This window comes from Lampris incognitus, chromosome 2 (assembly GCF_029633865.1).
Source record: "Lampris incognitus isolate fLamInc1 chromosome 2, fLamInc1.hap2, whole genome shotgun sequence".
NCBI classification, from domain to species: Eukaryota; Metazoa; Chordata; class Actinopteri; order Lampriformes; family Lampridae; genus Lampris; species Lampris incognitus.
The window spans coordinates 13993092-14006375 of NC_079212.1; the positions used below are offsets into that span (position 1 = coordinate 13993092).

A 13284-nucleotide genomic window follows, 5' to 3' on the forward strand; every position below is an offset into this window, starting at 1 on the left:
TGGAGACCCCATCACCACCACTGACTCTTTTAAATTCCTTGGAACATACATCAATAACCTGAAGTGGAAAATGAACACTGAACACATCATTGCAAAAGTTGACAATGACTTTACTTTCTTAGGCAGCTTAAAAAATACCGGATCAAACATCAACTTCTCGTTCTCTTTTACTCAGCCATTTTCGAGTCCATCAGAACATCTTCTATTACAGTATGGTACGGTGGCATGGATAGTCAAACACAGAAAAAACTGCAGCAGATTGTCAACAAGGCATCCAAAATCAAAGGCAACCCACTCCCCTCAGTTGAATCTTTACATACTCACCGGACTGCTAAGCGAGCAAAGAAGATCAGCTCTGACCCCTCACATCCTGCTCATCACCTCTTCTAGCTCATTGCCTCAGGGAGGCGCTACAGGTCACTGTCCACTAAGACTAAACGCTTCACAAATAGTTTTTCCCCCCTAGCTATCAGGACTCTGAATTCCTCCCTATAGTCCCCTCCTCACACACCACTGACATGCATACTACCATGCACTTAATTGTTGTGTGCAATATGTTTGTTTCTGCTATTGTGTGACTGTATTGTTCATGATAATATGTGGAGTGTCTGCTGTTGTCTATGGATGTATTGTGCGGCAGAATTTAACATGCTGTACCGAAAACAAATTCCACCAGCCTTGGTTGTGTGGCTAATAAACTATCTATCTATCTATCTATCTATCTATCTATCTATCTATCTATCTATCTATCTATCTATCTATCTATCTATCTATCTATCTATCTATCTATCTATCTATCTATCTATCCATCTGTCTGTCTATCGAAAGGTATCTTCGCATTTGCACTTCAAAATACACCAAGATATTAAGTGCAAAAAACTTCAGGGATAGTATGTATTTTCAGAACAACGAGTCTTTGGAGCAGTGGGCTTTTGTTGTCGGGATAATGGCCTGTTGGACAGATGGGCTTTCAGTCCAATGGGACATTTTTCGGACTATTGGGGTTTCGGAATAACGGGCCGACAAAACAATGGGCAGTCCTCCTTTAGGTGTGGCTACCTTGACTTAAATGTGAAAAACGTGTTTCCATTTCATCCATCCATCTATCCATTAGCCGAACCGCTTATCCTGCTCTCAGGGTTGCGGGGATGCTGGAGCCTATCCCAGCAGTCATTGGGCAGCAGGCGGGGAGACACCCTGGACAGGCCGTCAGGCCATCACAGGGCCCACACACACATGCACACATATACACACACATTCATACCTGGAGACAATTTAGTACAGCCAATTCACCTGACTTACATGTCTTTGGACTGTGGGAAGAAACTGGAGCCCCCAGAGGAAACCCACGCAGACACATGGAGAACATACAAACTCCACACGGAGGAAGAGGACGACCCGGAACAACCCCCAAGGTTGGACTACCCTCGAATCCAGGACCTTCTTGCTGTGAGGCGACCGCACTAACCACTGCGCCACCGCGCCGCCGTTTCCATTTCAATTTTGCGAAATATTGCTTTGTAGAATCGTCTGAAAACCCACCTGATGCGAGCGTATAAACTTTTTTGTGATATTTGAGTTTTATTCAAAATGTACATGTTTCCGTTACTTGTTTTTTGGTTCAACATTTCAAATTGCGCATTAAGCACGTTAATGGAAACCTGCCTACTGCAGTGGTTGTCTGTACTGGTTCCGTCTTGTCCTTACATTTCAAAGTGTCAAGCAGCTAAGAAGCAGCCAAACTGTCTGTGCAGTTTTCCTTTGAAATGTGTAATTAATCCTGATCTATTTTTCCATCAACACTGATGCATATGATTGACACTTAAACCAGAGCAAAGTGTGCTGCTCTCTGGCTCTGTCCATTCCACCCAAAAAAAAAAAAAAAAAAACGAGAGAGAGAAAAGAAAAATGTGTGTACCGTTCTGCCATCATAAACAATAAAATCAAAGAACAAGGTCAGATAATAACAAGAAAATAAAGATAATATGATAAAAGTTAAATTAAAATGGTAAAATGATACAACCCTAAAATATATAGTAAATTGTAACAAACCCATGAAGTTTGAAATAATGAATAGCCTAGGTTGCAAAATGTAGATAAATATATTAATTCGTTGCCTTTTCATTGGGCATTAACCTCGCGTTTATGTGTGTACTGCTGGAAAAATAGACTTGAAGCGTAAATAGATGCTTCAGGTCATGGTTACGCCCGTGAGACGCAGCTGAAACGCGAACCTGCATGGAGCCGGTGCAGACAGCCGCATAGATTAAAATGAGAGCAAATCTGTTGCATATGACGTGTGAGTAAAAAAAATGAAGCTGATATGCTTGCGGTCTAGACATGGGGTTAGTCGGCAGTCATCTGAAATTTCCCAAATCTAAGGATTGTCAATTTTTTTCCTCAGTAATAAGTCCAAGATCCTGGGGAAGAGGCTCAGATACCTGATCGATCACTTCACCTATAACCTGTACTGCAATGTGTGTCGCTCACTGTTTGAGAAGGACAAACTCCTTTTCTCATTCCTACTCTGCTGCAATCTCCTCCTGTAAGTGCCCAGTCAACAGAAGGATAGATTAACAGAAGAGGGAAAAGTAGTAGAAAGTACTGTTGGTTCATTGTTGAGCGATTAATTTTGTAGAATCCCCGTTTTGTAGAATGTTTTTGACTTACTTCAATGTCAAATTCTTTTGTGCTAATGACCATTGTTACTCAGAGCAAAAAAGGAGATTGAGCATGCTGAATTCATGTTCTTGCTGACTGGAGGAGTGGGCCTGCAGAACACCACCCCAAACCCAGACTCTACCTGGCTACAGGACAAGAGCTGGGATGAAATCTGCAGAGCCAGTGAGCTGCCTGGCATAAAGGGACTTAAGTAAGGGCCAGTTTTTACCGAACACATTTTAATTTTTTCCTTGACTTTTTGTATTTTTATTCTCCAATCAAATTTACTTTCATAATATACTAAAAACAGTTAAAATGATCCTGCTAATGTGATTCCCCTACCAAAAAATAGAGAGGATTTCTTTAAGCACCCAGAAGATTTCAAACCTATCTATCAAAGTAAAGAGCCCTACAAGACCTCTCTGCCCAAACCCTGGTGTGAAAGTCTCAGTGACCTGCAAAAGATGATCATCTTCCGCTGTCTAAGGCCTGATAAAATGGTGCCTGCTATCATTAACTATGTAACGGACAAACTGGGGAAGAAGTTTGTGGAGCCCCCTCCCTTTGATCTGAACAAGAGCTACTTGGACTCCAACTCCACCATCCCACTTGTGTTTGTGTTATCTCCAGGAGCAGACCCCATGGCCAGTAAGTTCTAGACTCCAATAATAGACTGACACATAATACAGATGTATAATATTTGTCTTTGCCAAAGAGCACTACTTTCATATCTTGGCACCATACAGTAGTGTTACAGGAAATGTCTTTCTTCTTTCAGGCTTACTGAAGTTTGCCAATGATAAGAACATGGGCAGCGCAAAGTTTCAGTCCATCTCTCTGGGACAGGGTCAAGGCCCCATTGCTGCCAAGATGATACAGATGGCGATGAAGGAGGGCACTTGGGTTTGCTTGCAGAATTGTCACCTGGCTGTGTCTTGGATGGCCACCTTGGAGAAGATTTGTGAGGACTTCATTCCAGACACCTGCCACCCAGACTTCCGCCTCTGGCTCACTAGCTACCCCTCACCCAAGGTAAATTCCCAAAACATTACCTTCTGCATCTTTAATATATATATATATATATATATATATATATATATATATATATATATATATATACACTACCGTTCAAAAGTTTGGGATCACCCAAACAATTTCGTGTTTTCCATGAAAAGTCACACTTATTCACCACCATATGTTGTGAAATGAATAGAAAATAGAGTCAAGACATTGACAAGGTTAGAAATAATGATTTGTATTTGAAATAAGATTTTTTTTACATCAAACTTTGCTTTCGTCAAAGAATCCTCCATTTGCAGCAATTACAGCATTGCAGACCTTTGGCATTCTAGCTGTTAATTTGTTGAGGTAATCTGGAGAAATTGCACCCCACGCTTCCAGAAGCAGCTCCCACAAGTTGGATTGGTTGGATGGGCACTTCTTTGAGCAGATTGAGTTTCTGGAGCATCACATTTGTGGGGTCAATTAAACGCTCAAAATGGCCAGAAAAAGAGAACTTTCATCTGAAACTCGACAGTCTATTCTTGTTCTTAGAAATGAAGGCTATTCCATGCGAGAAATTGCTAAGAAATTGAAGATTTCCTACACCGGTGTGTACTACTCCCTTCAGAGGACAGCACAAACAGGCTCTAACAGGTACTATTTAATGAAGATGCCAGTTGGGGACCTGTGAGGCGTCTGTTTCTCAAACTAGAGACTCTAATGTACTTATCTTCTTGCTCAGTTGTGCAACGCGGCCTCCCACTTCTTTTTCTACTCTGGTTAGAGCCTGTTTGTGCTGTCCTCTGAAGGGAGTAGTACACACCGGTGTAGGAAATCTTCAATTTCTTAGCAATTTCTCGCATGGAATAGCCTTCATTTCTAAGAACAAGAATAGACTGTCGAGTTTCAGATGAAAGTTCTCTTTTTCTGGCCATTTTGAGCGTTTAATTGACCCCACAAATGTGATGCTCCAGAAACTCAATCTGCTCAAAGAAGTGCCCATCCAACCAATCCAATTTGTGGGAGCTGCTTCTGGAAGCGTGGGGTGCAATTTCTCCAGATTACCTCAACAAATTAACAGCTAGAATGCCAAAGGTCTGCAATGCTGTAATTGCTGCAAATGGAGGATTCTTTGACGAAAGCAAAGTTTGATGTAAAAAAAATCTTATTTCAAATACAAATCATTATTTCTAACCTTGTCAATGTCTTGACTCTATTTTCTATTCATTTCACAACATATGGTGGTGAATAAGTGTGACTTTTCATGGAAAACACAAAATTGTTTGGGTGATCCCAAACTTTTGAACGGTAGTGTATATTTTTTTTGAGCTGCCTTTGCAACATAGGCAGTCATTAAGTAGTTATAATCATAACCTTACCAACAACTTCCATCCTTTCCTACATCAGTTTCCAGTAACCATCCTGCAGAATGGAGTGAAGATGACAAATGAGCCTCCTACAGGTCTCCGACTCAACCTGCTACAGTCTTTCCTGTCAGATCCTGTTTCGGACCCCAACTTCTTCAGTAACTGTCCCAATAAGGAGCTGGTAAGGAGGACCAGGACACACATCACAAAAACTTACAGCTGACTATTGCTATCAAGTATCGAATATTGAATTCTGCCCTTTTGATTGCTCCTCCAGATTTGGGAGAAACTTCTGTATGGAGTTTGCTTCTTCCATGCACTTGTACAAGAGAGGAAGAAGTTTGGTCCTCTGGGATGGAACATTCCATATGGTTTCAACGAATCTGACCTACGAATCAGTATCAGACAGCTACAGGTATTTTTTCAGATGTTCAGTCTCTATTCATTAAACCTAGATTGCTTGGTGCAGACATGTGTTGATGCCTTCTTCTTATGCCTCTTCATTTCTCCACTCTTCTTTATTTCTGCAGATGTTTGTGAATGATTATGATGAGGTGCCTTTTGAGGCCATAACCTATCTGACAGGAGAATGTAACTATGGTGGTCGCGTGACAGATGACTGGGATAGGCGGCTCCTGATGACCATCTTAGTAGATTTCTACAACAAGGACATCTTTGAGAAAGCACGCTACAATTTCTCCCCCAGTGGCAAATACTATGCCCCTCCTAAATTCATATATGAGGATTATGTTGAATTTATCAAGGTATTGTTTTTTCCAAGCAAGATTGTTTTTTCCCCCACTCTTTGTAATGATGGTTAGTAACACAGCATTGTAAGATACAAGAATTTCAGCATAGAGGACACGTTCATGTTTTGCTAAATTGGCCCCCAGCTGAGTATCTGTTTGATGTGTTGCAGAATCTTCCACTCAGCCAGCACCCAGAAGTGTTTGGGATGCATGAAAATGTGGACATCTCAAAGGATCTGCAGCAAACCAAGGTGCTGTTTGATTCACTGCTGCTTACCCAAGGGGGAGGTGGAAAGGGAGGAAGTAGCTCTGGAGGTGACAGCACCGTGTATGACATAGCTAATGACATCCTTACTAAGGTATACAGACACCTAATCAAATTTACACTTTTTTGAAGTAATTTTTAGTTCACATAAACTTTGTTGTATAAGCAACATGTCTCATGTACGGTCATATTGTCAAGGAAACCTTACTGACTGCTTAATGAGCTTTTCCTCATAATATCCCTCCAAACTAACTCATCTGCTTTTTTCCCTAAGCTTCCAGCCAATTTTAACATTGAAGCTGCTCTCTCAAAGTTCCCAGTGCTTTATGAGGAGAGTATGAACACTGTGCTGGTCCAAGAGATGGAGCGTTATAACACGTATGGACATACAGAACAGAAGAGCCATAAGAACAACAGTATAGCAATACTTATTTTATATCACTTGAATGCTGTATCTGCTTCTCCTTAGGCTCTGTGTTACAATCCGTGTGAGCCTGCAGAACTTGTTGAAAGCCATTAAGGGTCTGGTAGTGATGGATGCAGAGCTTGAGGCCATTGCTGGCAGTCTAATGGTTGGCAAGGTCCCAGAGAAATGGGCCAAGCGCTCCTACCCTAGCCTTAAGCCTCTTGGTAGCTACATTACTGACTTCCTCTCCAGACTCAAGTTCTTGAGGGTAAGATGGTTCTATTGACATAATTCAGATAACTGTGATAATGTAATTCATTATCATAGACATCCTTGTAGGTTCCCGGAAATGACTGTGGAGGCACATTTGGATTTTTCACTCATTTTCTTTTCATTCTTTGTGCCTCTAGGATTGGTACAATAACAGCAAACCTTGTGTATTCTGGCTATCTGGCTTCTTCTTCACCCAAGCTTTCTTAACTGGCGCCATGCAGAACTATGCAAGGAAATATCATTGCCCCATTGACCTGCTGGGCTTTGATTTTGAGGTCAACTAAAAGGCACACACTTTGTCTTGCCTCATCTGAATTAACATCTTCATTTGCTCGATCGTACAACACAATACTTGTGACCTTTAATTTTACTTAAAAATTTTTTCATCTTACAGGTCCTCCCTACTGAAGAATCAGACACAGCCCCTGAAGATGGCGTCTATATTTATGGGCTATTTTTGGATGGAGCCCGTTGGGACAGAAGAGGGTCAGTGTTCACACTGGTGTTTTGTTTTTTGTTTTTTTTCTTCCAGAATGACTGTATTATTATTGTTACAGTGACACTGTAGGGAAAAAAATGGTTTGCCTCTTTCCCATCAGGGGAGTTCTTGCTGAGCAGTACCTCAAAGTTCTGTTTGACCCTATGCCTATCATCTGGATCAAACCCAGTAAGCATTTACTCTCAAGATGCCAACACTCAATATTTTATTGTATATAGAAATGTCAGGGAATTTCTGGGAGTTTTCAGGTGTCTTGTGCATTCCTCCTTAAGCCCAGGACACACTACAAGACACTTTAAATCATAGCAGGTGAGGAAAAGACATTTAAAGATTGACAGGTTTCTTGTTTTTCTGATCTTAAAGACACACTCAAATAATGACTATAGTACTTATGAGCACACACATAATTATGGGAGAAAAAGACTCAACATACACACACCGACCCCCCCCCCACAAGTACATAAGAACACAAACTCCTGTATTGCTATGACATATCAGCTTAGCTTCTTTTTTTATCCATGTGGTTGTGATAATTTTTCGAAATAACATTATAGAGGCACTTGTGGTGTTGCCATTGTCCCTCCAACCTCTCCTCCTCTGCTACAATACACCCGTTGTTTGCTTGTCATCTTTTTTTCTGACTCCATCATCCTTCTGGCTTACCCCCCCCCCTTCTCTCACAGTCAGTTTTCATTGGCTATTGACAATCGCTATTACAATTTGTGTTTTCAGCCAACTCACACTACAGTATATAAAGATTTATCCAGATTCCCCCCAAAAAATCAGACGTGTTCAGTTTTCCCAATGAAAATCTTCATGGTATTGTTTGGAATTGTAGGGCAGGAGATGAGATTCTTCAAGCCTCACGCTATATAACTGTTGTGACCATCCAGCACAATCACCCCAGATAAGCATATACTCTGCAAGAGCTTGACAATCAGTTGTGATGGCCTAATTATTGCCAAATGAGGCTTGAAAGCATGTCCCTGCCTTTACTTGGATTCATTTTTGAATTTCAGTGACTTCATTCTCCATTATTTTGTCCCCCCTCTTTCTTCAATACAGCTCAAAAGAAAGGCATTGATCAGCCTCAGATGCTGTATGTTTGTCCTCTTTACAAGACCAGTGAGAGGAAAGGCACCCTCTCTACCACAGGACACTCTACCAACTTTGTTATTTCCATGACACTGCCCACCAGCAAGTGCCCACAGCACTGGATCAAGCGGGGGGTGGCCATGCTCTGTCAGCTTGATAACTGAGATCAGAAATCACGTTGTGTGTCACTTCAGCACTTTAATTCAACAAATGTGCTTTGATTTCCTTGTTGGATTCTTTGTTCCCTTATAATTAGTATTAAAACATTTGGATGTGCAAATTTTTGGACTTCAGTTCATCTTAAGTTATGTTTAAAGCTACGGGTGGGCCATGGATAGCTATGGACAGGATTTTTTTAAGATCGTTTCAAGGGATGAAGTATAGAGTGAAGTCATTTTGCCGTCTGAAAAAAATAGTCTTTAAAAATAATAAGCCTATGTTAAAGGACAAGTAAGAAACACTGTTGTTGATGGGTCCACATATGTTTGATCGTAATATATAGCCATCGGCCTACCTGTAATACGAGTGAACGTTAATGTTCGTTGAATGGTGGGGGTTGGGGGTTGCATTGCTCAGTGGGTCAAAGTCAGGTGTTGGCTGCTTTAGCCCCGTGATCAGATATTTATGGCAAGGCAGATATAAATAGGTATGTTTGGGAGCTGCGAAGCCTGCTGGACCTACCGTTGTGAGAGTCACCGAAGGCACACAGCCTATTGACTGAAGGTAAACAAGAAATCATGCATTAATCAAAGGGGGAGGGGTAGTGGGGGTGGTGTAGTGTATGAAATCCTTATGATATTATTTATTACTGCAATCCACTTAAGTATGCTGTCAGACTGATTCAAGATTGCAGCTGTTTAATTTCCATGTCATCCTATCTTAAATGCTTGATTACTAAATATAAGGTTAATTTCTTCTTGTCCTTGGATTGCTTTGTTACACTTGATTCTGTTTTCTTTTTTTTTTTTTGCTCCTGCTATCTTCGGGTTAGTGTAGTATTAAAGCAACATGACACCAGCAATTCACCAAAGGCAGGACAGGGGGTAATCGTGCCTTTACTTCAGTAATACTGACAAAGATCTACAAATGCATTATACTAGTTAACCATTCAACCACAAGTTAACCATTAAAGTTCATTATTACTCAGCACAAAGCACATTTTCATATGCTAGCTACCTCGATCATTAACTATTCTATTAGTCAAAGAACTTCACCTGTATGGATTCAAGGTTAAGTCAGTGAATATTAGGAAATTGCTCCAACAGCCTTATGTTTTACTGTTAACAACTAAAGGTCTCTTAGTATTCCAGGTGGAACGTGTGTCACAATGCCGTACTAGGTCTCAAATAGTACTTTTAAAGAACCTTGTTTACAAAATACCCATGTCTCATCAATACAGCCCCTTTCCTACGGTTTCTTTTTGGAGTGACAAATGAACACAGAGACTGAGGATGACTTTTCCCAGTCGGATGAGGACTTGGATGAGGATGAAGCAACGCAGTATATAATTGAGCAGAGCCTGATTCAATACAGACAACTCAAAGGCTTGAGTCCCAGGTGATTTTTTTTTATTTCCCCCCTTGTGAAAATGCCTCCCTTTTTATATTGTGTATCTTTTTTATCATGCGATTCTTTGTGCTGTATAATGTGTCTTGATGCATGCTCAATAATCCAGGTAAGGAAATCACAGAAAGTTGAATCAGGTCATCGGAACACAATGTTTATTGAGAGAAAGGTTTCATCACCCACCCAAGTGACCTCTTCAGTCTAAACTGACTGCAGGTATCCCCACCCTTAAACACAATAAAGCTGCATAACGATCGAAACCAACGACCAGTTTCATATGCAAATATGGGCGTGACCATTAACTACAGTTACAATGGCCATGTGTACCATTCACAGAGGACCTGGGAATGTTTGCAATCACAGCATTGTAAGATGGCGACAGATGTACTCTTGGGCCCCCATCTGAACACAATGTTTTTCAATAAACGTTTAGTCCAGATGAACTGATTCACCTTTCTGTGATTCTGTGTGTTTCCGTAGAGATCTGAAAGCCAGTCAGGACCCTGATGAGATTTTCAAAGCAATCAAAGAGGGTGAGCTCAAGTAATCCTTCACCTTTCCTAGCTGATACCAATTGTCATTGCTCTTGCCAAGTGTCCCATCGGTGCATTGACATCTCACATACTCCTACAGGTGATGAGGATGCTCTAAACAGACTGGCAGTGCAGCCGGGGGCTCTTTCCAGAGTTGATGAACGAGGATGGATCCCTTTACATGAGGCTGCAGTGCAGAAGAATAAAACGATACTGGAAATGATCTTCTCAGGTAGTCAAATTATTTACACAATGCCTGTGTGAAGTTTTGACATTTCATTCTGCCCCTAATTTACAATCATAGGACAGAATGACTTACTGAATGGCGTTTTGGTGCCAGTATCTCCCCTGGGTGCAGGTCAGTGTCGCACTTTAAAAGGAGAGACGCCGCTGTTCCTAGCTGTGGTTCATGGCCTCAGGGAGAACGCTATATTCCTGCTACAGAATGGTTGTAGCCCGGACCTCCAGAACGACGAGCAGGATTCTCCATTAGTGGCAGGTAAGGCATCTTAACCTCATTCCTTCTTATTGCCAAAACACATAAATGTTTTATGACTGAAATCTGTTGATCTTAACTCACTATTGATCCTCCTCCCGCATTCCTTTTAAACAGCTATTTTAAATGATCAGTATGACTTGGCCACACTCCTGCTTCGCTACCATGCCACAGTAGACCAAACAGGACCACTAGACCGGACGGCTCTGCATGAATCCGCCTTCTTAGGCTTGGAGAATTTTGTTTATCTGCTCCTGGAGTCTGGTGCAAACCCAAATGCATGTGATGTCAAGAAGAAAACTCCTCTGGCTTTGGCTTCACAGAATGGGCATCTGACTGTAGTGGAGGTCCTCTTACAGAAAGGTAGATTATACATGGTGGAACTAGTTTACGTTCATTTTATTTTTTTCAAAAACACTAATAAAGTTTTGTGATCTAATATGTATGTTCTATTTTTAGGAGCCCATGTGTGGTATGAATCTGAGGACTCGGGCACCGTCTTGTTCGAGGCAGCTGCATCTGGAAACCCTGACATAATCTCCCTGTTGTTGGAGCATGGAGCAGATCCCAATAAACCTCTGTATAGCGGGCACCTGCCTATTCACCGTGTGGCATATCGTGGACATGTACTGTGAGGAATTTCTGCCACCAAATCTACCTTTCCTATACTTCGATGCGTTATTGTCCATGATATGTTTTAAACAGCCGCCTCTCTTTAACAGAGCATTGGAGCATCTGATCCCAGTGACCAAAATAGAGGCCGTGAAGGAAAGCGGGATGAGCCCCCTCCACTCCGCAGCTGCTGGGAGCCACGCTCAGTGTCTGGAACTGCTGCTCGAAGCGGGCTATGACCCAAACCTCATGTTGCACCCAAAAGTGCGTCGCAACTATGATGATGAGCGCAGGTCTGCCCTCTTTTTTGCTGTGTCTAACAATGATCTTCAGTGTACCCGCTTACTGTTGGAGGCTGGGGCCATGGTGAACCAGGACCCTATCACCTGTCTGCAGGTGGCCCTTAGACAGGGCAACTATGAACTGATCAACACATTGTTGAAGTTTGGGGCAAATGTCAATTACTACTCCCGTGTCAATACAACTCACTTCCCCTCAGCACTGCAGTATGCCCTCAAGGATGAAGTCATGCTGAGGATGATACTGAACTATGGATACGACGTGCAGCGCTGCTTTGATTGTCCCTACGGTGACGCTTCCCATGACTATGCACCTTGGACAACATCAGTCATCAAAGACATGGTGGTGAGACAAGACTTTGTTTTATTGGAAGGGAGGGTTAGAAAAAAAAGAGCGAATTCCTGGGGACCTGGTGCGTGAACAATTCTTTGCTGAGCTCTTCATGCTTTCCCTGTTAACCCTGCATGTCTCTCTCTGTCTCTGTTCCTTTTCATCTCTAGTTCTGTGAGGTGATAACAGTATATTGGCTCAAACACTTATCTGGCCAGGTTGTACGCATCATGCTGGACTACACAGACCATGTGTCCTTCTGCACCAAACTCAAGGACGCTTTGAAGGAGCAGAAACAGTGGCCAGAGATCTGTCATATTCAAAGTGAGAATTTAACATTGTCCATCCTTTTGAATGTTTGAACCTGTTGAAAGATTCATGCTTGCAAATTGACTGTAATGACTGTCTTTCAGGAAATGTGCGGAGCCTCAAGCACCTGTGTCGTTTGCGGATTAGGGAGCATTTTAGTCGCTTACGTCTAAAGGCCCCAGTGTTCATCACCTACCTTCCTCTTCCACCCAGGTTGAAAGATTACCTGCGCTACAAAGAATACGATGTCTACAGCAGGGGCAGTATTGTCAGCCTGTAACGCAGCTCATAAACAACAGCAATTATACACACACCACCCTCTTTGTGACAGGGTACAATGACAGTTTCAAACTATTTCCACTCTGCCTCTTATCAAGGAGACTTTTTAATTGCTTGTTGGCTAAGGTATGTCAAGTCATTCAAGTATATTTATAAAATATTTTCTATGCAGGTGTATGCTTGTGTTTGCAGTTAGCAGCAGTAGAAGCACATTTAGGTACATAGGTACCTAAATGTGGCCTTGAATGTGAAATGCTTGGAGAATAAATAAAAGTACAATTAAGTTGTCAATAGATCATTACTTTAAACACTATAATGCATCAATTAAACTTACACAAAGTATTATAGCATACTCATAGGTGTTTGTGGTGCCCCTTACTGGTTGGTATCAAATTCCTTAGCAGATGTAAGCATTCATATGAATGTATTTAATGTTTCCTCCTATGGACATGCTGTTAAAACTGTTGTGGTTGGTACTAGTCTTGCTTAAATTCCCAGGTGTTTTTAACCTGCACAGCAGCAACTACATTTGTTGGCCATCA

The 13284-nt window shown here is 41.7% G+C and overlaps 2 protein-coding genes across 2 annotated transcripts in view; both read left to right on the forward strand.

Annotated features, from left to right (window-relative positions):
• Positions 1-8481, forward strand: part of dnah12 (dynein, axonemal, heavy chain 12) — a 30317-nt gene extending 21836 nt beyond the window's left edge. Inside the window, exons 60-73 of the mRNA XM_056275310.1 lie at positions 2405-2545; positions 2714-2872; positions 3014-3309; positions 3440-3693; positions 5071-5211; positions 5308-5445; positions 5561-5794; positions 5950-6138; positions 6319-6422; positions 6514-6718; positions 6861-6998; positions 7118-7209; positions 7323-7390; positions 8288-8481. Of these exons, the coding sequence (XP_056131285.1) occupies positions 2405-2545; positions 2714-2872; positions 3014-3309; positions 3440-3693; positions 5071-5211; positions 5308-5445; positions 5561-5794; positions 5950-6138; positions 6319-6422; positions 6514-6718; positions 6861-6998; positions 7118-7209; positions 7323-7390; positions 8288-8481 (2353 nt within the window). The remainder of the gene's footprint in view (positions 1-2404; positions 2546-2713; positions 2873-3013; positions 3310-3439; positions 3694-5070; positions 5212-5307; positions 5446-5560; positions 5795-5949; positions 6139-6318; positions 6423-6513; positions 6719-6860; positions 6999-7117; positions 7210-7322; positions 7391-8287) is intronic.
• A 1241-nt stretch (positions 8482-9722) lies between these two features.
• On the forward strand, positions 9723-13025 carry asb14b (ankyrin repeat and SOCS box containing 14b). The gene is made up of 9 exons (XM_056274691.1): positions 9723-9874; positions 10364-10416; positions 10517-10648; positions 10757-10915; positions 11030-11275; positions 11372-11543; positions 11635-12169; positions 12325-12478; positions 12568-13025. Exons 1-9 carry the CDS (start codon positions 9750-9752, stop codon positions 12741-12743), a joined length of 1752 nt encoding a protein of 583 aa, XP_056130666.1. The 5' UTR covers positions 9723-9749; the 3' UTR covers positions 12744-13025.
• The last annotated feature ends 259 nt before the right edge of the window (positions 13026-13284 follow it).

Coding starts and splice junctions, on each gene's coding strand:
- asb14b (XM_056274691.1), top strand. CDS start 9,750: ATGAACACAGAGACTGAGGATGACTTTTCCCAGTCGGATGAGGACTTG. Junction 11,544..11,634: donor GCATATCGTGGACATGTACT/GTGAGGAATTTC, acceptor TCTCTTTAACAG/AGCATTGGAGCATCTGATCC. Junction 12,170..12,324: donor CAGTCATCAAAGACATGGTG/GTGAGACAAGAC, acceptor TTTCATCTCTAG/TTCTGTGAGGTGATAACAGT.